Genomic DNA, 22,690 nt, shown 5'->3' on the forward strand with positions numbered 1-22,690 from the left:
AAGTCAGCATTTGTCTAAAAAAATAAAAAAGGTTACATGGATAAAATAAACAGGCTGCGCAATAGCATTTTAAAAATGTATTTATTCAGAGCTCTGCTCATTTTATTTGTAATTATTTAGCTTTAAAATTTTAATTTGGATTGCAATTAAGGAGGAAAAAAATGTCCCAAATGCAGTGTTGAATGGCAGCCTTGATGAAGGATTATTTTATATTAACAGACAATTTCGATTTAAATCCTTTGGGGGGGGGGGGGGGGGGGGGGGGAGGCGAGGTCTTCATTCCTCTACTGTGTCCTTTTTGCCAGTCTCCTGTCCTTCAAAAACTGGATACCGCCTCTCCATGTCTGCCCACATTATGCAGCCATTCACCAGCTCTTGGATAATGGCAGGAAGTTCAGAGATCTAAAAAGTGACGATTGACAGTAAATAAAACATAGATATATATATTTAAGATAAGCTTATCATTTCGTGACTGCATTAAATCTTAGCCAAAGTGAAATAAGTTCAAATTTTATAGGCTTGAAAAATGAAGTACAACTGAAAGTAGAGACTATGAACCTGATGGATGCAAAAGGCTGGTATGAGCTCACCTCTGCTTATTTTATTGTGTCAGAGGTCTATCCTACATGGAGACCCAAAGTAAAGGCCTTTGTGAGGACAATTTTCTTTTTTTTTAATTTTTACTGATACGATATTCAAAATAATTACACCCAGTATACAATTTGTAAGGAAATAAAGAGCAAAATATAAAAGAAAATTACAACTGTCAATTATAAGAAATTTTTTTTAACTTTAAATTTAGAGCAAAGTCCACAATTTGGGCAGAGCAAAAACATCAGGGAGAAATAAAAAAGGGAAAAACAAAAGGGAAAAACAAAACAGAAGTGAGAACCATTTTCAAAGCCATTTACCAAGGTAAACTGCCTGTCTGCAAACCGTCCTCAAACCAGCTAAACAAAACAAGAAAAATATAAAACCCAAAAACACATAGAGGGGCATAATCGAACGCGAACGCCTATCTCCATGGGCGTTTATCTCCGAGAACGGATCCGTGAAGGGGCAGACCGAACCGTATTTTCGAAAAAAATGGACGTTTTTGAGCTGGGCGTTTGTTTGTTTTTTTAGCGATAATGGAAACTAAAAACGCCCAGCTCAAAAACGTCCTAATTCGAGCCATTTCGTCATGGGAGGGGCCACGATTCGTAGTACACTGGCCCCCCTGATATGCCAGGACACCAACTGGGCACCCTAGGTCAGTGCGGTGGACTTCAGAAAAAGCTCCCACATACAAAGCTCCCTTACCACGGGTGCTGAGCTCCCAACCCCCCTCCCCCAAAACCCACTACCCACAAATGTACAACACTACCATAGCTCTTAGGGGTGAAGGGGGCACCTACATGTGGGTACAGTGGGTTTTGGAGGCCTCCCATTTACCAGCACAAGTGTTACAGGTGGGGGGGGGGGGGGATAGGCCTGGGGCCACCTGGCTGAAGTGCACTGCGGTACCCACTAAAAGTGCTCCAGGGACCTGCATACATGCAGGCCTCTAGGACTTGTTGCTGCTGTATAACATTGGCACACCAGTTGACACCTGAAGACTAATCTCTCCGAAAATGTCCTTTATTGGAATAAGCACGTTTACTCACAGTTAACTGCAGAGGTTGTGCCCCACTGGCAACGAGTCTCCCTGGTACTGAGATTAGCAGTAGGTCAGAGCTGGCAGAATGCTGTACAATGCCCTCTTTCAGCCACATTCAAGGTAAGAACTAAGTTCTCTAACATGGCTAACACAGGAAAGGGAACTAAAACTGGCTTACAAAAATGGCCACTACCGCATGGACTACAACAGGAAACACAACAGGGCACACTCTGACCCAGTAGGCAGGGGGAAAAGCACCATGGGAGAAGAGCCTACCAACTACCAACATCGTGAGACTGTAACACAAGCTAATGAAATCACGGAGCCCAATACCCTACACCCACCACAATGCAATGCTGATGTGACCCTGTACTGCACCCGAGAGCCACATCTGACCCAGGGAAAGGCTGTGAGAGGATCGAACACATTCTGCTGTCATGGAGGTGGGTATGGCATTTGAGGCTGGCATACAGGCTGGGAAAAAAGTTTTTAAAGTGGGTTTTTTTTTGGTGGGAGGGGGTTAGTGACCACTGTGGGAGTCCGGGGACGTCATCCCCGATTCTCTCCAGTGGTCATCTGGGCAGTTGGGGTACTTTTTTGGGACTTGTTCGTGAAAAAAAAGGGTCCAAAAAAAGTGACCCAAAATCGCGGTAAAAACGCCTTTTTTTCCCCCCCCGATTATCAGCTACAGACGCCCATCTCTCCTCGGCTGATAACCACGCCCTAGTCCCGCCCCCGTCAACTCTATTCGTTTCCGTGACGGAGTGCAGTTGGAAACGCTCAAAATCGTCTTTCAATTATACCGATTTGGGCGCCTTTGCGAGAAAAATGCCCATCTCCCGATTTGAGTCGAAATATAGGCATTTTTCTCTATTATAAGCTGGATAGTGTTCCCTGCTACAGATACTTTCAGTGGTATTGAAGGGTATGTATTTAGGGAGTCAGAGCATAATTTGTAGGCAAACAAAAGAAAAAGAAAAAAGTGGGACTGGGGGAGGAAGTAACCAAAGGAGGAAGGGCTTGATTAGACGAATACTGATTGCTCGGGCTCACCTTCCTCCTCTTTCCTACAGGATGACTGAAAGGGAGAGGATGGAACAGAACATCTTTGCTGCTCTGAAGTTTGAAAAGAGATAACAGATCTGTGTTCCAGGCTCTTCCCCTAGAAACTAAGCCCTAAAGGAAGGGCTTAGAAAACATGGGAATATTTAAAAATGTATTCTATACATGTTTTCTAGCACAAATATACCAGGGTCACAGCCCGTTCCCCTCTCCCAAGCAAATAGAATGCTAGGTATTATTAGGGAAGGAATGGGAAACAAATATGAGGATGTTATAATGCCTTTCTATCGCTCCATGGTGTGACTGCACCTCAAATACTGTGTGCAATTCTGGTCACCGCATCTCAAAAAAGATATAGTGGGATTAGAAAAGGTACAGAGAAGGGCGACGAAAATAATAAAGGGGATGGAATGACTTCCCTATGAGGAAAGGCAGCGGCTAGGGTTCTTCAGCATGGAGAAAAATGGCTGAGAGATATGCTACAGGTCTATAAAATAATGAGTGGAATGGAATGGTACACGTGAATCGCTTGTTTACTCTTTCAAAAAATGCTAGGACTAGGGGGCACGCAATGAAGCTACAAAGTAATACATTTAAAATGAATTGGAGAAAATATTTCTTCGCTTAACGTGCAATTAAACTCTGTATTTATATGTTATCTAGTGCAGCAGAGCTGGTTTTTGATCAGAACAACATACCATGACATAAATCCAGTATGTATTCTAAACAGAGCACTATAACTTACTAAGTATCAATTTTACACAACTCACAAACAAAAAAATTCTACAGACTTCAAGAGAGTGTTGTTCCTAAATGGACCTGACAATCTAGAGAAGGGGTGTCCAATCTCAGTCCGAGGGTCAGCTGCAGTCCAGTCAGGTTTTCAGGATTTCCTCGAATATGCATGAGACCTATCTGCATGCGCTGCCTCCATTGTATGTAAATATCCTCAAATAATCATTGTAGAAAATCTAAAAACCCAACCTGGCGAGGACACCCCTGATCTAGTCAATCACAAACAGAAAATAACCCACCGCAAAATACCACAAAATTCAAAACAAGAGAGCAGAAGGAACTATGTTGCTATTACAGTTATAATTAGGTAAAAAAAAAAAAAAAAAAAGCGATCTCACAATCCGTTAACAGCTCACTGTCCTCACCACTAGACCAAACCTTCTCTCTGCCACAGAATGTGAACTTTAATTCCCCTAAACAGCACACTGAGGAAGGAGAGGTGCAATTTTCAGACAGCCGTGTAGCTGCACAGCTACTACTCGTGCTCGTGGGTAATATCCAAAACAGAAGATATTGAGATAAGGAGTGTGCATTTGTTAATGTGCACTTGGTTTGTCTGGGCACCTAAATGTTGCTTGTGAGTTTAAAATTTTAGAATATGGATAATATGCACAATTAAAATAAATGTGTGGAAAAACATGAACAAACCCCTGAAATATTAGAGAATAATCTGATTTTTTTTGTGTGTGTGTGTGTGTGTGTGGGGGGGGGGGGCGCTTTGCAAATCTCTATCAAGATAGTTTCACTTTGAAAATTACAGCTCACACACTGAAATCTGCACTTTTAAGTCCCAAATATGCATGTTACTTTCATCTCCTGATCTGACACCTCCCATGGATGCCCATGTGTATGTTTAGTAGTTTTCAGACTAGACATTTTTCCTATGCAAACTGGTATTTACCCAGGCAAACAGCTTTGAAAACTGCTCTGTAAGACTGCAGAAAATGTTTTTTAAAAACTCAAAAAGCCAATTTACCTCAGCTCGTATTTGCCGCATGGAATCACGTTCTCTTAGTGTAGCAGTGTGAGGTGTCTTGTTAACTGTATCAAAGTCAATTGTGATCCCGAAGGCTACACCAATCTCATCAGTTCTAGCATAACGTCGACCAATGGACCCAGAAGAATCATCCACTTTGTGAGAGATTCCATTCTTTGTTAAAGCTTCAGCTGTGGAAACCAACAATTCAAAGGTTAGCAGCTACCGTTGAAAAAGAATTTAGAAAAAGAGTCAGTTTCATTTGGGGAAAAAACAGGATTTCTGAATACAGTGCAGCATCAATTCCTTGGGCAACAATATTTTACTAGAACAGAAATATATTTTGCATTTTTAGCCTGTCTGTCTAAATGATGGCCAAGCTGGCTTAGAATTCTCCCTTCCCATAAGAACTTACAACGTGAGGCAATGAGAGACAAAGGGATGATACTATAATTTAGGGCCTCAAGTTGGTGATGTCACATACTGAAGGCTAATTCTATAAATAGCATCTTTACACTAAGATACCATTACAGAATACTAGCATAATCCTGAATTAGTACGCCTAAATTATTATTTTTTATTTCCATTTTGCTCACACCTTTTTCAGTAGTAGCTCAAGGTGAGTTACATTCAGGTACTCTGGATATTTCTCTGTCCCAGGAGGGCTCACAATCTAAGTTTGTACCTGAGGCAATGGAGGGTTAAGTGACTTGCCCTAGATCACAAGGAGCAGCAGTGGGATTTGAACCGGCCACCTCTGGATTACAAGACCGGTGCTCTAACCACTAGGCCACTCCTCCACTCCTTTAGACATAACCATTTATGCCAAGTCAATGGCAGGCTCAAATGAGTGCGTAACCTATAGAGCGAATGCTACATACCTGTAGAAGGTATTCTCCGAGGACAGCAGGCTGATTGTTCTCACTGATGGGTTGACGTCCTCGGCAGCCCCCTCCATCGGAAAGTTTACTAGCAAAGGCCTTTGCTAGTCCTCGCGCGCCCATGCGCACCGCGCATGCGCGGCCATCTTCCCGCCCGAAACCGGCTCGAGCCGGCCAGTCCAGTATGTAGCAAGACAATACACTTCAAGGGAAGACACAACTCCAAAGGGGAGGCGGGCGGGTTTGTGAGAACAATCAGCCTGCTGTCCTCGGAGAATACCTTCTACAGGTATGTAGCATTCGCTTTCTCCGAGGACAAGCAGGCTGCTTGTTCTCACTGATGGGGTATCCCTAGCCCCCAGGCTCACTCAAAACAACAACCATGGTCAATTGGGCCTCGCAACGGCGAGGACATTAAAGAGATTGACCTAAAAAATTTACCAACTAACTGAGAGTGTAGCCTGGAACAGAACAAACAGGGCCCTCGGGGGGTGGAGTTGGATCCTAAAGCCCAAACAGGTTCTGAAGAACTGACTGCCCGAACCGACTGTCGCGTCGGGTATCCTGCTGCAGGCAGTAATGAGATGTGAATGTGTGGACAGATGACCACGTCGCAGCTTTGCAAATTTCTTCAATGGAGGCTGACTTCAAGTGGGCTACCGACGCAGCCATGGCTCTAACATTATGAGCCGTGACATGACCCTCAAGAGCCAGCCCCGCCTGGGCGTAAGTGAAGGAAATGCAATCTGCTAGCCAATTGGATATGGTGCGTTTCCCTACAGCCACTCCCCTCCTATTGGGATCAAAAGAAACAAACAATTGGGCGGACTGTCTGTGGGGCTGTGTCCGCTCCAGGTAGAAGGCCAATGCTCTCTTGCAGTCCAATGTGTGCAGCTGACGTTCAGCAGGGCAGGAATGAGGACGGGGAAAGAATGTTGGCAAGACAATTGACTGGTTCAGATGGAACTCCGACACGACCTTTGGCAGAAACTTAGGGTGAGTGCGGAGGACTACTCTGTTGTGATGAAATTTGGTGTAAGGGGCCTGGGCTACCAGGGCCTGAAGCTCACTGACTCTACGAGCCGAAGTAACTGCCACCAAGAAAATGACCTTCCAGGTCAAGTACTTCGGATGGCAGGAATTCAGTGGCTCAAAAGGAGGTTTCATCAGCTGGGTGAGAACGACATTGAGATCCCATGACACTGTAGGAGGCTTGACAGGGGGCTTTGACAAAAGCAAACCTCTCATGAAGCGAACAACTAAAGGCTGTCCTGAGATCGGCTTACCTTCCACTTGGTAATGGTATGCACTGATTGCACTAAGGTGAACCCTTACGGAGTTGGTCTTAAGACCAGACTCAGACAAGTGCAGAAGGTATTCAAGCAGGGTCTGTGTAGGACAAGAGCGAGGATCTAGGGCCTTGCTGTCACACCAGACGGCAAACCTCCTCCAATGAAAGAAGTAACTTCTCTTAGTGGAGTCTTTCCTGGAAGCAAGCAAGATGCGGGAGACACCCTCTGGCAGACCCAAAGAGGCAAAGTCTACGCCCTCAACATCCAGGCCGTGAGAGCCAGAGACTGGAGGTTGGGATGCAGAAGAGCCCCTTCGTCCTGCGTGATGAGGGTCGGAAAACACTCCAATCTCCACGGTTCTTCGGAGGATAACTCCAGAAGAAGAGGGAACCAGATCTGACGCGGCCAAAAAGGAGCAATCAGAATCATGGTGCCTCGGTCTTGCTTGAGTTTCAACAAAGTCTTCCCCACCAGAGGTATGGGAGGATAAGCATACAGCAGGCCTTCCCCCCAATCCAGGAGGAAGGCATCCGATGCCAGTCTGCCGTGGGCCTGAAGCCTGGAACAGAACTGAGGGACTTTGTGGTTCACTCGAGATGCGAAGAGATCTACCAAGGGGGTGCAACACACCTGGAAGATCTGTCGTACCACACGGGAATTGAGCGACCACTCGTGAGGTTGCATAATCCTGCTCAACCTGTCGGCCAGACTGTTGTTTACGCCTGCCAGATATGTGGCTTGGAGCACCATGCCCTGCCGGCGAGCCCAGAGCCACATGCTGACGGCTTCCTGACACAGGGGGCGAGATCCGGTGCCCCCCTGCTTGTTGACATAGTACATGGCAACCTGGTTGTCTGTCTGAATTTGGATAATTTGGTGGGACAGCCGATCTCTGAAAGCCTTCAGAGCGTTCCAGATCGCTCGTAACTCCAGAAGATTGATCTGCAGATCGCGTTCCTGGAGGGACCAGCTTCCTTGGGTGTGAAGCCCATCGACATGAGCTCCCCATCCCAGGAGGGACGCATCCGTGGTCAGCACTTTTTGTGGCTGAGGAATTTGGAAGGGACGTCCCAGAGTCAAACTGGAGCAAATCGTCCACCAATACAGGGATTTGAGAAAACTCGTGGACAGGTGGATCACGTCCTCTAGACCCCCAGCGGCCTGATACCACTGGGAGGCTAGGGTCCATTGAGCAGATCTCATGTGAAGGCGGGCCATGGGAGTCACATGGACTGTGGAGGCCATGTGGCCCAGCAATCTCAACATCTGCCGAGCTGTGATCTGCTGGGACGCTCGCACCCGCGAGACGAGGGACAACAAGTTGTTGGCCCTCGTCTCTGGGAGATAGGCGCGAGCCGTCCGAGAATCCAGCAGAGCTCCTATGAATTCGAGTCTCTGCATTGGAAGAAGATGGGACTTTGGATAATTTATCACAAACCCCAGTAGCTCCAGTAGGCGAATAGTCATCTGCATGGACTGCAGGGCTCCTGCCTCGGATGTGTTCTTCACCAGCCAGTCGTCGAGGTATGGGAACACGTGCACCCCCAGCCTGCGAAGTGCCGCTGCTACCACAGCTAGGCACTTTGTGAACACCCTGGGCGCAGAGGCGAGCCCAAAGGGTAGCACACAGTACTGGAAGTGGCGTGTGCCCAACTGAAATCGCAGATACTGTCTGTGAGCTGGCAGTATCGGGATGTGAGTGTAGGCATCCTTCAAGTCCAGAGAGCATAGCCAATCGTTTTGCTGAATCATGGGGAGAAGGGTGCCCAGGGAAAGCATCCTGAACTTTTCTTTTACGAGATATTTGTTCAGGGCCCTTAGGTCTAGGATGGGACGCATCCCCCCTGTTTTCTTTTCCACAAGGAAGTACCTGGAATAGAATCCCAGCCCTTCTTGCCCGGATGGCACGGGCTCGACCGCATTGGCGCTGAGAAGGGCGGAGAGTTCCTCTGCAAGTACCTGCTTGTGCTGGAAGCTGTAAGACTGAGCTCCCGGTGGACAATTTGGAGGTTTTGAGGCCAAATTGAGGGTGTATCCTTGCCGGACTATTTGCAGAACCCACTGATCGGAGGTTATGAGAGGCCACCTTTGGTGAAAAGCTTTCAACCTCCCCCCGACCGGCAGGTCGCCCGGCACTGACACTTGGATGTCGGCTATGCTCTGCTGGAGCCAGTCAAAAGCTCGCCCCTTGCTTTTGCTGGGGAGCCGCGGGCCTTGCTGAGGCGCGCGCTGCTGACGAGAGCGAGCGCGCTGGGGCTTAGCCTGGGCCGCAGGCTGTCGGGAAGGAGGATTGTACCTACGCTTACCAGAAGCATAGGGAGCAGTCTTCCTTCCCCCGAAAAATCTTCTACCTGTAGAGGTAGAGGCTGAAGGCTGCCGGCGGGCGAATTTGTCGAATGCGGTGTCCCGCTGGTGGAGAGACTCTACCACCTGTTCGACTTTTTCACCAAAAATGTTGTCCGCACGGCAAGGCGAGTCCGCAATCCGCTGCTGGAGTCTATTCTCCAGGTCGGCGGCACGCAGCCATGAGAGCCTGCGCATCACCACACCTTGAGCAGCGGCCCTGGACGCAACATCAAAAGTGTCATAAACTCCTCTGGCCAGGAATTTTCTGCACGCCTTCAGCTGCCTGACCACCTCCTGAAAAGGCTTGGCTTGCTCAGGGGGAAGAGCATCAACCAAGCCCGCCAACTGCCGCACATTGTTCCGCATGTGTATGCTCGTGTAGAGCTGGTAAGACTGGATCTTGGACACGAGCATAGAGGAATGGTAGGCCTTCCTCCCAAAGGAGTCTAAGGTTCTAGCGTCCTTGCCCGGGGGCGCCGAAGCATGTTCCCTAGAACTCTTAGCCTTCTTTAGGGCCAAATCCACAACTCCAGAGTCATGAGGCAACTGAGTGCGCATCAGCTCTGGGTCCCCATGGATCCGGTACTGGGACTCGATCTTCTTGGGGATGTGGGGATTAGTTAAAGGTTTTGTCCAGTTCGCAAGCAATGTCTTTTTTAGGACATGGTGCAAGGGAACAGTGGACGCTTCCTTAGGTGGAGAAGGATAGTCCAGGAGCTCAAACATTTCAGCCCTGGGCTCGTCCTCCACAACCACCGGGAAGGGGATGGCCGTAGACATCTCCCGGACAAAGGAAGCAAAAGACAGACTCTCGGGAGGAGAAAGCTGTCTCTCAGGAGAGGGAGTGGGATCAGAAGGAAGACCCTCAGACTCCTCGTCAGAGAAATATCTGGGATCTTCCTCTTCCTCCCACGAGGCCTCACCCTCGGTGTCAGACAAGTTCACGAACCTGTGTCTGCAACCTCGCCCTGCTCGACTCGGTGGAACCCCGTCCACGGTGGGGGCGTCGAGAGGTAGACTCCCTCGCCCGCATCGGCGAAGCTCCCTCCGCCGACGTAGTCGGGGAGCCTTCCTGGGAGGTGGCCGCGGTCGGTACCGCACGCGGTACCGACGTCGGGGACCTCAACCTGGGCGATGGGCCAGCCGGCGCCACGCTCGACGGTACCGGAGGCGCAAGCACCGCCGGTACCGGAGGGGTAGGGGCGCAACAGCTCTCCCAGAATCTCTGGGAGAACGGCCCGGAGGCTCTCGTTTAGAGTGGCTGCAGAAAAAGGCTGAGAGGTCGATGCAGGCGTCGACGTCAGAACCTGTTCCGGGCGAGGAGGCTGTTCCGGGCTGTCCAGAGTGGAGCGCATCGACACCTCCTGAACAGAGGGTGAGCGGTCCTCTCGGTGCCGATGCCTGCTGGGTGCCGAATCCCTCGGCGACCCAGAGCTCTCGGTGCCGACACGGGGAGGAGACCGGTGTCGATGCTTCTTCGACTTCTTCCGAAGCATGTCACCGGAGCTCCCCGGCACCGACGAGGAGGACGTAGAATCCATCCGTCGCTTCCTCGGGGCCGAGACCGAAGAGGGTCGATCCCGGGGGGGCTGTACCGCAGGAGCCCTCAGGGTAGGAGGAGACCCACCCGAAGGCTCACCGCCACCAGCAGGGGAATGGACAGCCCTCACCTGCACTCCTGACGATGCACCTCCGTCCGACGACATCAGCAGACGAAGTCTCGGTACCACCGACGTCGATGCAGTCGCCCGATGCCTCGGCGCCGATGCAGAGGTCCGATGCCTCGATGCAGTCGATGGAGCGGCAGCCAAGGAAGATGGTCCGGACGCTGACGACGTCGATGCACTCGATGCCTCCGGTGCCGATGTCGACGAAGAGCCCGAGAACAAAACGTTCCACTGGGCTAATCTCGCTACCTGAGTCCGCCTTTGTAACAGGGAACACAGACTGCAGTTCTGAGGGCGGTGCTGGGCCCCTAGACACTGAAGACACGCAGAGTGCCTATCAGTGAGCGAGATTACCCGGGCGCACTGGGTGCACTTCTTGAAGCCGCTGGAAGGCTTCGATGTCATGGGCGGAAAAATCACGCCGGCGAAATCAAAAGCCGAAATGGCGAAAATTGAAGCACCAAAATTTAGAGGGAGAAAAATCTCGACCGAGGCCAAACTAGGCCTACCCCGACAACGAAAGAAAACTTACGGGGCAAAAGCTGAGAAAAATACGGGAAGGGCAGAAAAACCCGAAAGGGTCTTCCGGAACACTTCCGGAGCGCTTCCCGAACTTTTTGAAGAAAAAGAAGGAGAAAACACGTCGAAAAGGATGCGCGAGGTCGACTCTCTGGGGCACGAACGGCGTAACACGACCGTACCGAGCGCGGACGAAAGAAGACTGGCCGGCTCGAGCCGGTTTCGGGCGGGAAGACGGCCGCGCATGCGCGGTGCGCATGGGCGCGCGAGGACTAGCAAAGGCCTTTGCTAGTAAACTTTCCGATGGAGGGGGCTGCCGAGGACGTCAACCCATCAGTGAGAACAAGCAGCCTGCTTGTCCTCGGAGAATATAAGTTACGTGCACACGCTGAACACATCCCTATGACCCTCCCATGCTCCACCCATGTGTATGCTCCCCTTGCAGTTACAGGTTAAGGTATTTGTGCCATCCCTTACAGAATAATGACCAAGCAATGGCTAATTTTCAGAATATAAACACCAGTCCCAAATTATAACAAGCAATTTGACTCAATGGGATTAGGCAGGTTTATATAAGAAACTTTTTTTTAGGTTTTCTAATTATTTTGCATTGAAAACATTCACATTTCAAACCAGCAGTTAGTATTTTCAGGGTTGCCCAACTAAGGTGACCTCAGCGGTGCTCATTGCCAAAGATGTAAATATGGCAACGTAACTAGCACCCACTTCTTCATCGGTACACCTGATTAATAAGATTTTATTATCTCTCTTGTCTATTAATTTTACTTATCTTTTCTGTTTTTAATATCAGACCAAGGGGTTCAACTGCCCGACATGCATGTTTCGCTCAGCCAAGAGCTGTATCAAGGACGTTCCCCTATAGCCTCTCCTAGCGCCAGCTCTACTATTGTTTAACGGGATCGATCCCCCCTTTTTTCAATATAGACATTGTGACATTGCTAGTTTAATTTTTGAGTTTTCATTACTAGTTAGCAGTCCTTTTGATCTGTATAGGATACTTTAATCAGACTGAATCCTTAGTCCAACTCAGCTTTTGGCCTCTTTTGCATATTGGAAAATGGCAAACTGCAGAACACGTGCTAGTCTAAGGATGATTTGCTACATGTCTACCTGTTCTCCTACCAATCTATCAGGAAGAACAGGTATCACAGTCATTTGTTGGACAGTGTTTACTTACAGAGATCTCTTACAAAAGGCATGAATTCTTGATTCTGGCTCAGAGGCAGCACAGAGCATTTATATGGAGCTACAATGGCTGGGAACCTGAAATACTGCAAAAGAAAATAAAGCAAATGTAGTTAAATCACACAGAGGTCAATATTCAGACCACTGGAGTTAGCTGGGCTAACTCCCGCAGTTGGTGCTAAGAACAGATATTCAATGTCGGGCAGTTTCGCTTTTGGCCAGTTTGACTGGCCAAGACAATATTCAGCGCTGATTTGTCAAAGTCAAATCGGCCAAAGACAGGACTACTTTGCATATGGCCAAATATGGCTACTAAAGTGAAGCAGCAATGCGCCGAAAATCAGCGGATAGCCGGTTATAACCAGCTATCCACTAAGTGGCAATATTCAACGGGACATGGGTGGCCATGTCCCGCTGAATATTGGCAGATAGCTGGCTATGTGGCATTTAATCAGCCAGGTGCCGATCCTGGCCAGTTAAATGTCTTTGACTATCGGGGGAATAGTGACTAAGAATTAGATGCATTAAAAGAATTTTTCCCCATTATGCCTATGGAAAATGTGAGAATTAAATTTAAGATGTCACGCTTAGTTTTATATGGGTTAGTACCATTGTATTTTTATGATCATTTTAAGACAGCTAACGTTACTAAAAATTGCAGAAAAGGGAACATTCATTTTTTTCCCTTTCCATCAGTGAAAGATATAAAAAGGGTAAAAAAATATTTGAATCCCATTTAGCCTTTCAGGCTGCGAAATTTGGTAAGGAGATCTCATCCATGATTAGGACTTTGAACTCTTGTGTAGGATTTTGACAAAATTTTAAAACCGCTTTTAAAAATATTTGTCTTAAATTCTGTGTAATTCTGTTTGAAGGTCCAAGAACAGGGGTGGGCAATTAACGCATTAACAATATGATTAACACGTTAATAGCATTTTAACACCAGCTGAATTTTTTTTTAACACAGACCTGCCCCCTTCTCCTGTGATTACCTCAACAGCTCAGGTTCCACATTTTCTCTTCTTCCTCGCAGCTTCAAAGTCCATTTTCCTTCCCTGCATGGCGATAAGGCTCTGCAGATACTTGAGCCACGCTATGCAGGAAGTTGAGGAATTGTCAAGGTTTCAAATCCGGCGAGAGTCATTGGACTTGAAACTGTGACTTTCCCAACTTCCTGCACAGCATGACTCTAGCTATTTGAAGAGCCTGATCGCCATCGCCATGTAGGGAAAGAAAATGGATTTTGAGCCAACGAGGAAGAAGAGAAAATGTGGAGCTCAAGCCCTGCTGATGAGGTAAACGTGAGGAGAGGGGGACATAAGAGAATCTGGGTGAAGGGGGCATGAGGGAAACTGGGTGAAGACTGGGGAGGAGGACATGAGAGGAAGAAACAGAGGGTGAGAGAGATAGATAGAGAGAGAGATGTTTGTGCTCAATAGGAGCTAGTAGGAAAAGGTGAAATGCCCAAAATGCATGCTGTGACAAATCGCGATTAATTGCACGATTAAACTTTTTAGTCGTTGCCCATCTCTATCCAAGATGTATGATTATTTTGAACTACTTTCTGATTGCTAGTATATTGGTTGTCATGTATCTGTGCAACTCCTGGAGTTGACCAGCCTTGTAATGTGAGCAGCTCTGAACTGCAAGGCCTGAGCGGGTTATAAGCGTTATTATTATTATAATTTATCCTCGTCAGTGAACAGGTCAACTATTTGCATTTTGACATCTTTGGACTGCCTCATGCGTGAAACTTCTGGCAATCATTTGCAAATGCTAAAAGTACGTCATAAAATGGGGGAAGCACAAAAATTCATAGACTGGCTGCAAATCAAAGATATTCATAATGAATCCACAAGATCAACAAGAGCCCTGAAACCCAACATTCCGAATAGCCTCGCTAATGAGGGCACTGCTGATCATGCCTTTTCTACAGCTCAGTTTTGTGCAGTGAGTCTTACCGTGATTTTCCTGCATAGATCATTTTGAAGACAGATGTCTCTCTATATTGCTGGTTCACATATTTTTTCTGTGCCCTGATGGTGCTTACCTTTTGTTTTGGACTTATTGACTGACTAGTAAAAAAGGCCCGTTTCCGAAACCAATGAAACGGGCGCTAGCATGTGGCTTTTTTTGTGTGTGTGTATGTGTCACAGAGTTATTTTGTGTGTGTGTGAGGGTGCGGTGTGTGTGCAGGTTGTTGATGTGTTTTTTTTTTGTTTTGTTTTTTGCTTGGGGGTTGGGGGATATGCTGTGCTGTCCTTGGTCGCTGTTTGCTGCTGGCTGGGTCGCGGGTAATCCTTCCAGCTGGGCCGCAGCTTGTCCTGTTCGCCCACGTCCCAGATGGTGACGGGCACGTTGTTTTCCGGCTCCTCTGACTCCATGTCAAGTGATCCCAAATATAGTCTGTGCTATAGGCCCTCTGGCACTCTTCAGTACTGGCATTAGGCATTTAAAAATTTCTCCCCCTCCCCCCCGGTCTATTTTTGCACATACCCACAGCAGGAATATTCTTCTCTCGTTCCAGCGGTGGTTCTGTGCTCTCCGTGCTGCACAGATAATGAGCCATTCTGCTGGGGAATGCTCCTCCCTTATTGTCACGTAGTTTCCTTTGATTGGTCCGTCTTACGTTGCCTAGTGTTGCCTGGGAACGGTGTTGTGATGGTCCTTTGTGTTTCAGAATGTTGAGGGTGTTTTTTCTGATTGGTCCGTCATGCGAGGGCGGGGCAGAAAGACATGGTCAGTGTTGTGGCTTCACCACCATGAATCCATGAACCCTTCAGGGAGTGACTGAGTGACTTCAGAACGTTGTCTTCCGAACGTTGAGGGTGAGTTTTATTATAGTAGATGTCCTTACATCAATTAAACTGAATTACTATGACTCCTGAGGCAGGCATCTTAACAAGTTGATTGTCAATAAGAAGGACCATTTTAGTTTTATTGTACATTTGTTTTTTACATTCAAACTAATAAGTTACCCATGAGTTGGAATTCTTTCATTCTGTTTTATTATTTTTTTTTTTTACAAAACTAAAATTCCCATCACTCTTATTTTTATTTTACATGTTTTCACTTCAATGTTTTGCTTTCTGTTTTGTGCTCCCCTTGAACCATTTTCTTTCACCGTGTTTAAAAGATACAAAACAATAAATACACTTCCACACTGATAAAAGAAATTCCTGGGTCTGCCTGACTATACTGCTGAGAACCAGAGAAGTGAGGGAATTATGCTTACCGTCCTCTGCTCATCACCTTCTCGCACATGGAATGTGTGTTCCAAAACAGTGTACATGATTCTGCCCAGACCAAATGAGGGCTCGATCACATTAGGGACAATCTCCTCCACTACAATACAGAAAAAAAACAAAAAACAAACTATAAAACAAAACTAAAGTACCAAGCTAAACCTGACTTGTTTATGTACTCATAAAACACAAACTATACAACAAAGTATAAAACAAAACCTCATAATGCAAAATTAAAATGACTACAAGTTCACCATTTTCTTATTCAAGCAACAACTCTTGCTACTGAGTAACAGTTATCCATCAAAAGAGATTAATATTAGTTTCATTAATGAGAGCTAAAACGGTTATTTCCTGTTTTGAAGCACACAGTGCTAGTTTCAGCTACACCTACATACAGATATATGCAGGTGTAGCATATATCTGTAAGCAGGTGTGGCTTCGGTTGTGGTGCAGATTCTACTTGCCCAGATTAGGGACAATGAGCACAAATGTTTCAGCTACAGCCCTCTTTTTTGTGTTGGGGGGGGGGGGGGGGCGGCAAAGGCTTGACATCCCACTAGCAGGAGTCCCGTAGGGCTTGTGCCAGCCTGCTCACCGGAGCGCAAGCCCACAGGTGTGGGCTCTGAGTGACAGAGGGTTAGCCACAGCATACACCTGTGACTCAACCAGGGAAGGGGTCTGGGGACCTACCCGTAGGAGAAGCACTGGCCTGTGAGCTTAACCACAAGCACACAGGTCCTGACTTGTCAGATGCACCATTCCAACCTGCACCATCTACTAGAGGTACAGAAATACTGACTGACTAGCTCCAGACTGCACCTACTCTTATATTCATGAGGCCACTGGAAAATGACTCTCTCTACCTCCAAGTGTTGGTTGGGGGACATAACCGGACAAACAGGAAATTTTTATTCCAGCTTTATGTAACTTTGCTCCTGTTAACATACGCATTCTGTATCTCCTGTTAAAGAACAATAGTGAAATGGTCCCTGCAGACTCGAAAGGCCTCTTTTTATGCATGTTTTGAAGTGGCAATAGCACCTGTTATCAAGAGTCCATTCTTCTTGTCCTTCTATATGAATACACTGTGCATGTGTGGGATGGCCAAACAGATATGGGAAGGAAGAGTCAGAAGCCACTAGGCTGGAGGAGAACCAAAGTCAGAACACCAGTAGTATCAGTCCCCAAGAACTTACTAAAGTCAGGGCTTGGGGCAGCAGGAACAGGCTGTTAAGACTCATGGAGGTCACGTCATGTTACTCTGCCAGACACGGCCTTCCATGGCTATGGGACCTGTACCCATGACCAACAAGAGGTCCCCCCACAGCTCTAGACAGTCTTTAGGACCTGTAACTTGAAGACGGGACCCAGTAAAGTCAGAGAAGAAAAAAAAATCTAGACAGAGGGAAAAAATCCTAGAACAGAAACCAGAGGCCTGCACTGTCCAAGCTACCCCGAATCTGGACACGGTAACGGCAAACCTCTAAGAAGGTAGCGCCGCCGACTCTAAGAGAAACCGAGAGGAAGGAGTGACCGACCCAGAAGAAATGAATGCCAGCGTCACTAGTCTAAATCTGGGTTGGCAGATCTGGCAAGACAGACCGAGTGCACCATCGAAAATAGACACAGTTGGTACTCCACGAGACAGTATGGGAACCCGGAAGGGATCCACGAGACAGTATGGGAACCCGGAAGGGAACTGAAAGACAGCATCTATGCCCTGCCAAACTCAAGCCCTAGGACCAGGGCTGCAAACCCTGGAGAGAACCAGGTGACCTGACCTTGAAGGCCAAAGAAACCCTGCCAAGGTGAGAGACCATAGAACATATAGTGGACGCCCTCGCATGCAGGACAGCAAAATTCCCAAGGCAAAAGAGCGTGGAAAGGACCCCGAATAGTAACTGAAAATGACAAAGCATCCAAAGGAAGATCAATAAGGGCCAGTCAACAGACCACGTACGCCGACAGGGAACCAAAGCCTTCAGGACTGCACCAGACTACAGATGAATGTCCCCCAAAGGGAGACCTCAAACGGCCAGACTTCAGGGAGAAGTCATGCCCTATCAAAGGAAGGCCTCCAAAAAAGCTGCCACCCTCTGGTCTAGGGTACCAGGGAAGCTGGGCACCCCAAGCCAGGAGCTTTAACCTCACAAGCCTGAGCCGAGGCAGCTATGCGTCCACCGGTAGCCAAATGCAGAAGACAACAGCTCAGCCAGTGCCCCCAAGAGGCACTGAAAGAACAAGCCATTGACAATGGTCGACCGGAGGCCCAACCTCGTCCTGAAGCATTTATGGGGAAAGCCAGGGACCCAGGCTGACACTGAGATGAGGGCCCAGAGAAGCATCGAACCAGTTGCATAGCCCATGCCAACCGGATAGCAGCACCAGAAGGATTACAGGACTATGTGTTTTGTTTTTAAACAAACAAGGTCTCTGTCCCTGTGGAGCCAACAACATGCAGCAAGCCAAAGGATGCCAGAAGCGCCTCTGACTGCACGCCTACAAGCCGGAGGGGAGTGACGGGCAGCCCAGATCATAGGGCAGGGAGCACAAAAGTACGCATGCCCAATTAAAGAATGTCCAAAGCCTTATTTCACTGCCGACACATATAAACAAAATGGCGGCTGGTGGCAAACAAATCGCTGCAGAGCCTGCCAAAACCTCCACACCAACCGGCAGAGCAAAGCTTCCCGGACCGATCCAGATCCAGCGCTGACAAAGAAAGGTAAATACTTATAGTCTTGTTTCCTCACCGACAGAATTGGAGAAAAGGAACTTTCTGCTCTCTAGACAGTTGCAGGCTCCATTTTTTTTTTTTTTACTAGAGGCAGGAGAGCTATTTAGCAGAGTATGCTGTCAGGAAAAACAGGCAGGGAAGAGACCTGGCACCACAAGGTATACCCCAAAGTGGCCGAGTCCAGCCAAGACCCCCAGCTCAACTAAACCTGAGGGAACAGGTTAAGAGCAAAGATCATCCAGAGAGCTGCACAGAACATGTCCATCCACCTGCTGAGATAGAGAGAATACCGAGGTTAAAGTGGATGCACAGGTCCACATATACTAAACCTCTCTAAGGTTCTATCTCCACCTGCTGCCAGAGGGAAATAACCCACTTGTCTTCTGGATTGATCTGTGGGACGCTATGGAATCCTCTTTATTCTCATCAATATATTCTTTTATGTCAGTAAGAAGATCTTTAAGGGTCCTCAAATCTTCTAGTATAGTCAAGGTAGTACTCTCATTGTTTTTCACCAAAGCTTGTTTCAACGGAGACGCCGGATCAGTTTTTGGTTGTTTACTACTTTTACCTGAGGACATTGCAGGTAAACAGAAATGAGCAGAAAGTCACTTTATGGTTAGTTATAGCAGGATGGTCTTGATTCTGAAATTTGTTTCACTGGAGCTTTCCACTCAGGCTGCCGTCCCCAGCATATTATTTTAATGATCACTTGGGAGTAGAAAAGGGATATTTTATTTTTATTACATTTGTACCCCACGCTTTCCCACTCATGGCAGGCTCAATGCGGCTTACATATTGTATACAGGTACTTATTTGTACCTGGGGCAATGGAGGGTTAAGTGACTTGCCCAGAGTCACAAGGAGCTGCCTGTGCCTGAAGTGGGAATCGAACTCAGTTCCTCAGTTCCCCAGGCCCAAAGTCCACCACCCTAACCACTAGGCCACAGTTTTAGGCTGTGTTTATTTTGAGATGTGTTTCATTCACACATCTGAGTGGATTCTACGGAAGTGATTGATAGATTTGAACTAAAAACACCCATATGCCCAGGGCTTGGGACTAGGCAAGTCATCATTCAGCTTCTAAATATTTTCTCCCCTTTTTATTTCCATTTCCCTAGCATGGACTTAGGCAGTGATGGTCCTAAGTTGTGAAAGATACCACACCTTAACACCTTACCTCTTGATACTAACAAATGTACTCTGTGGTCAGCTGATATGCGAAAATGAAGTGTCAAAGCCAGAATTTACCCTACCTCTTGAGGGCTTGTGAAGCATGCCCTACCCTAGCTAGTCTAGGCAGGTCCAGAATTGAACCAGAGTTTACCTGCATACAAATGCACACGGTACTGCCAACTGGGTCATCGGGGCGGGGGGGGGGGGGGGGGGGGGGGCAGTGTTTTTTTCTCCCAACGTGTTGCTGGGTCTGGCTCTGACACATCAAACAAAACTCACCTAACTGCATTATACATCATTTCCATTGAGTGGAAGAGCAGTGTAATGGTTAGTGCAGCGAGCTGAGAACCTGGGGATCAGAGTTCAATTCCAGCTGCAAATCACTTAATCCTTCATTGACCCAAGTACAAAAAAACCCTTAGATTGTGAGCCCACTAGGGACAGAAAAATATCTGTATATAATATACAAACCCTTTGGTTGTACCACAGAAAAACTGTACATCAACTCCATGATCCTTTATTATTATTATTAGCATTTGTATAGCGTTTTACCCTTTAATACACCATAGAACCTATATAAATTGGAATTGTTTATAATCCACTTTAAAAGGTTTGATCCCTGCCTTTCCCACCCAAACATCCAGTAATACTGACCACAACCACCTTACCATGCAGAACCTTCTGGAACCGTTTCACACTGACCATGTCCTTTGTCAGTTTAAATGTTTTCCCTTCAGTTTCAATACTGAATTCCCTATAAAAAAGAAGAACACTGGATGAGGACCTAATGCCCAGTGGAAAACATTAAAAAAATAAATCCCTGCTGCATCTTCTCTGCTCACTCCCTGTGAAACTTGTGACCTAAATTATTTGTCAGATGCACCAATATCAACATCACATTCCTGCAAATGTCCTCTCTCCCTCTCTGATAGTCTTATTCACTGTTCAAAGAAATTTAGTTTGTTATTTTTCTCTCCATAACTACTCGGAATAAAAAGGAGAAAAGAACCTAGTTTTAAAAAAATGGGTAAAAAAACAAAACACCCTCCTCAAGTCATGATTCTCTGGCATGCCCAAAGCAATAATGTGACATGAACATTTGAAGGGCAGCCTTAAAGAATGAAAAACTCTGAAAACCATAAGCACAGCCATCATAAATGGTGAAAGTAGAAAACAATGAAATAAACTCTGGGGCTAAAGCAGCTCCAAGGCCATCAGATGAAAATTTTCAAATACAGAACCAGTGGTGTAGCTTCGTAGGGCCTGAGGGGGCCTGGGCCCCCGTAGATGTGGCCCTGGCCCCCATACCGACGATCCCCTTGAACCCCCCCCTCCCACCACCAACCTTCCTCCGCCGTTGCCGCCCGCCCCGTCTCCGCATTAGATACCTTGTTTGCTGGCAGGGGTCCCCGAACCCCGCCAGCCGAAGAGAGTCTTCTTCAGTGCTGGAGTAGCGCCTTCGTTCAACAAAGTTCCTGGTGCGATCAGCTGTTTCTGACGCCTTATGTCCTGCACGGGGCTAAATGCACGGTGCAGGACATAAGGCGTCAGAAACAGCTGATCGCACCAGGAACTTTGTTGAACGAAGGCGCTACTCCGGCGCTGAAGACTCTCTTCGGCTGGCGGGGTTCGGGGACCCCCGCCAGCAAACAAGGTATCTGATGCAGCGGGGTGGGCAGCGGGGGAGGGTTGGTGGCGGGAGGGGGGGTTCAAGGGGATTGTCGGTAGGCCGGCAGGGGGTCCAATGTGGCGGTGGTGGCGGGCTAAACGGTGCCCCCCCCCACCCCGGCGAGGTCTGGCTACGCCCCACAGAACATTATAGTTAATCTTACCAAAGATATTAATATCTTTTATTGCTTTGATCACAGACAGAACTTCAAAAACATTCATGATGGTGGATTTGGTATTTGGTCTACTGGATGCTAACCAAATACCAACAGCTCCATTTTGCTCTACTTCCTCCACCAGCAGATGGCTTGAATGATGCAGGAAACCTTGATGAGTATACCCAGTCTGGGGAGAGGAAAAGGCCAAGACTGAATAAAACAAAAATGGCTGGACTCTAGCAAACAGTGCAACCAAAGTCCTTTTTTCAAAGACTCCCTTTCAAAGGCACTGTTCTTATGTAGTTCCAATGTGTTTTCATAGAAAGGTAGTTTGTGGCAGCACTTTTATCACTGCTGCCAATCTATAGTCATCTTAAGTACACTAGTAAATGCTCACCAGTGTTTGCAATTTGCCAGTCATTTGACAGAACCAGAAACATATGCAAACAGACTTCCAGCTCAGTGGCGATTTCAGGGTAGCCAAAAGCACATTGTGATGTCATAAAACAGTCCTGCCATTAGTCAGTGCCTTGTGATATGCACTGAAAAATTGTTACCTGACAAAACTGTGACATCTGAGGTCTTGTATAATTTTCTTCTCTGCTCTGCCATACACTACAGTAGGTTATCTTGAACTTGGGGGGGGGGGGGGGGGGGGGGTTGCAGGAAATGCCTCTTACCCTTCCTCATTAAGCAGCTTCTCCATTTCAGTGATATAGCATTCGTCGCAGTTGGCAAGATATTCCATGACCAGCTTAGCGTCTTTCTTATATGCCTTACCCACAGCTCCCTTGCTTGCATCAAACTGAACAATGTTAACTGTTTTGTGCAGAGAAGTTAAGGAAACCACAGTAAGCCGCCTAGCTCCTGCTGTGCAAAAAGAAATTATGTCTTACCTCACAATTTTCTTTCCTTTAGTCCTACCAGACCAGTTCAGAACCTGGGGTTGTGTCTATCAGCCAGAGCGTGGAGACACAGAAACAAAGCAGCTCTGTGAGATTCACACCTTAAGGCAGCAGTTCGAACTATCTGGGGTGCTCCGGCAAATCCTGACCTCCCTCCCGCCACCACCCGAACCGCAGCAGCAAAACAACAACAAAAAAGCAAGCGCAGGGCTGCAGAAGCCTTCAAGCATGTGCTGTCAGTTCTGCTGGTCCTCTGTCCCCAGAACTGGAAGTTGACGTAAGCAGGGACAGAGGACCAGCAGAGCCAACAGCGCATGCTTGAAGGCTGCTGCGGCTCCACGCTCGTTTTTGTCTCGGCCACTGGAGAAACAGAGCAAATGCTGCCAAGGAGGTTAGATGAAAACAAGAGACGGGA

At 47.4% G+C, this 22,690-nt stretch overlaps 1 protein-coding gene across 1 annotated transcript in view; it reads right to left on the bottom strand.

The window, feature by feature from the left end:
• Positions 1 to 238: 238 nt before the first annotated feature.
• The window catches only part of GARS1 (glycyl-tRNA synthetase 1), an 87,637-nt gene continuing 65,185 nt past the window's right edge, over positions 239 to 22,690 (bottom strand). The window contains exons 12-17 of the mRNA XM_030197864.1: positions 22,051 to 22,196; positions 20,213 to 20,298; positions 15,619 to 15,728; positions 12,376 to 12,469; positions 4,473 to 4,663; positions 239 to 402 (exon numbers count right to left, since the gene is read on the bottom strand). Of these exons, the coding sequence (XP_030053724.1) occupies positions 277 to 402; positions 4,473 to 4,663; positions 12,376 to 12,469; positions 15,619 to 15,728; positions 20,213 to 20,298; positions 22,051 to 22,196 (753 nt within the window). The 3' untranslated portion in view covers positions 239 to 276. The remainder of the gene's footprint in view (positions 403 to 4,472; positions 4,664 to 12,375; positions 12,470 to 15,618; positions 15,729 to 20,212; positions 20,299 to 22,050; positions 22,197 to 22,690) is intronic.

This window comes from Microcaecilia unicolor, chromosome 1 (genome assembly GCF_901765095.1).
Source record: "Microcaecilia unicolor chromosome 1, aMicUni1.1, whole genome shotgun sequence".
In the NCBI taxonomy this organism is placed as follows: Eukaryota; Metazoa; Chordata; class Amphibia; order Gymnophiona; family Siphonopidae; genus Microcaecilia; species Microcaecilia unicolor.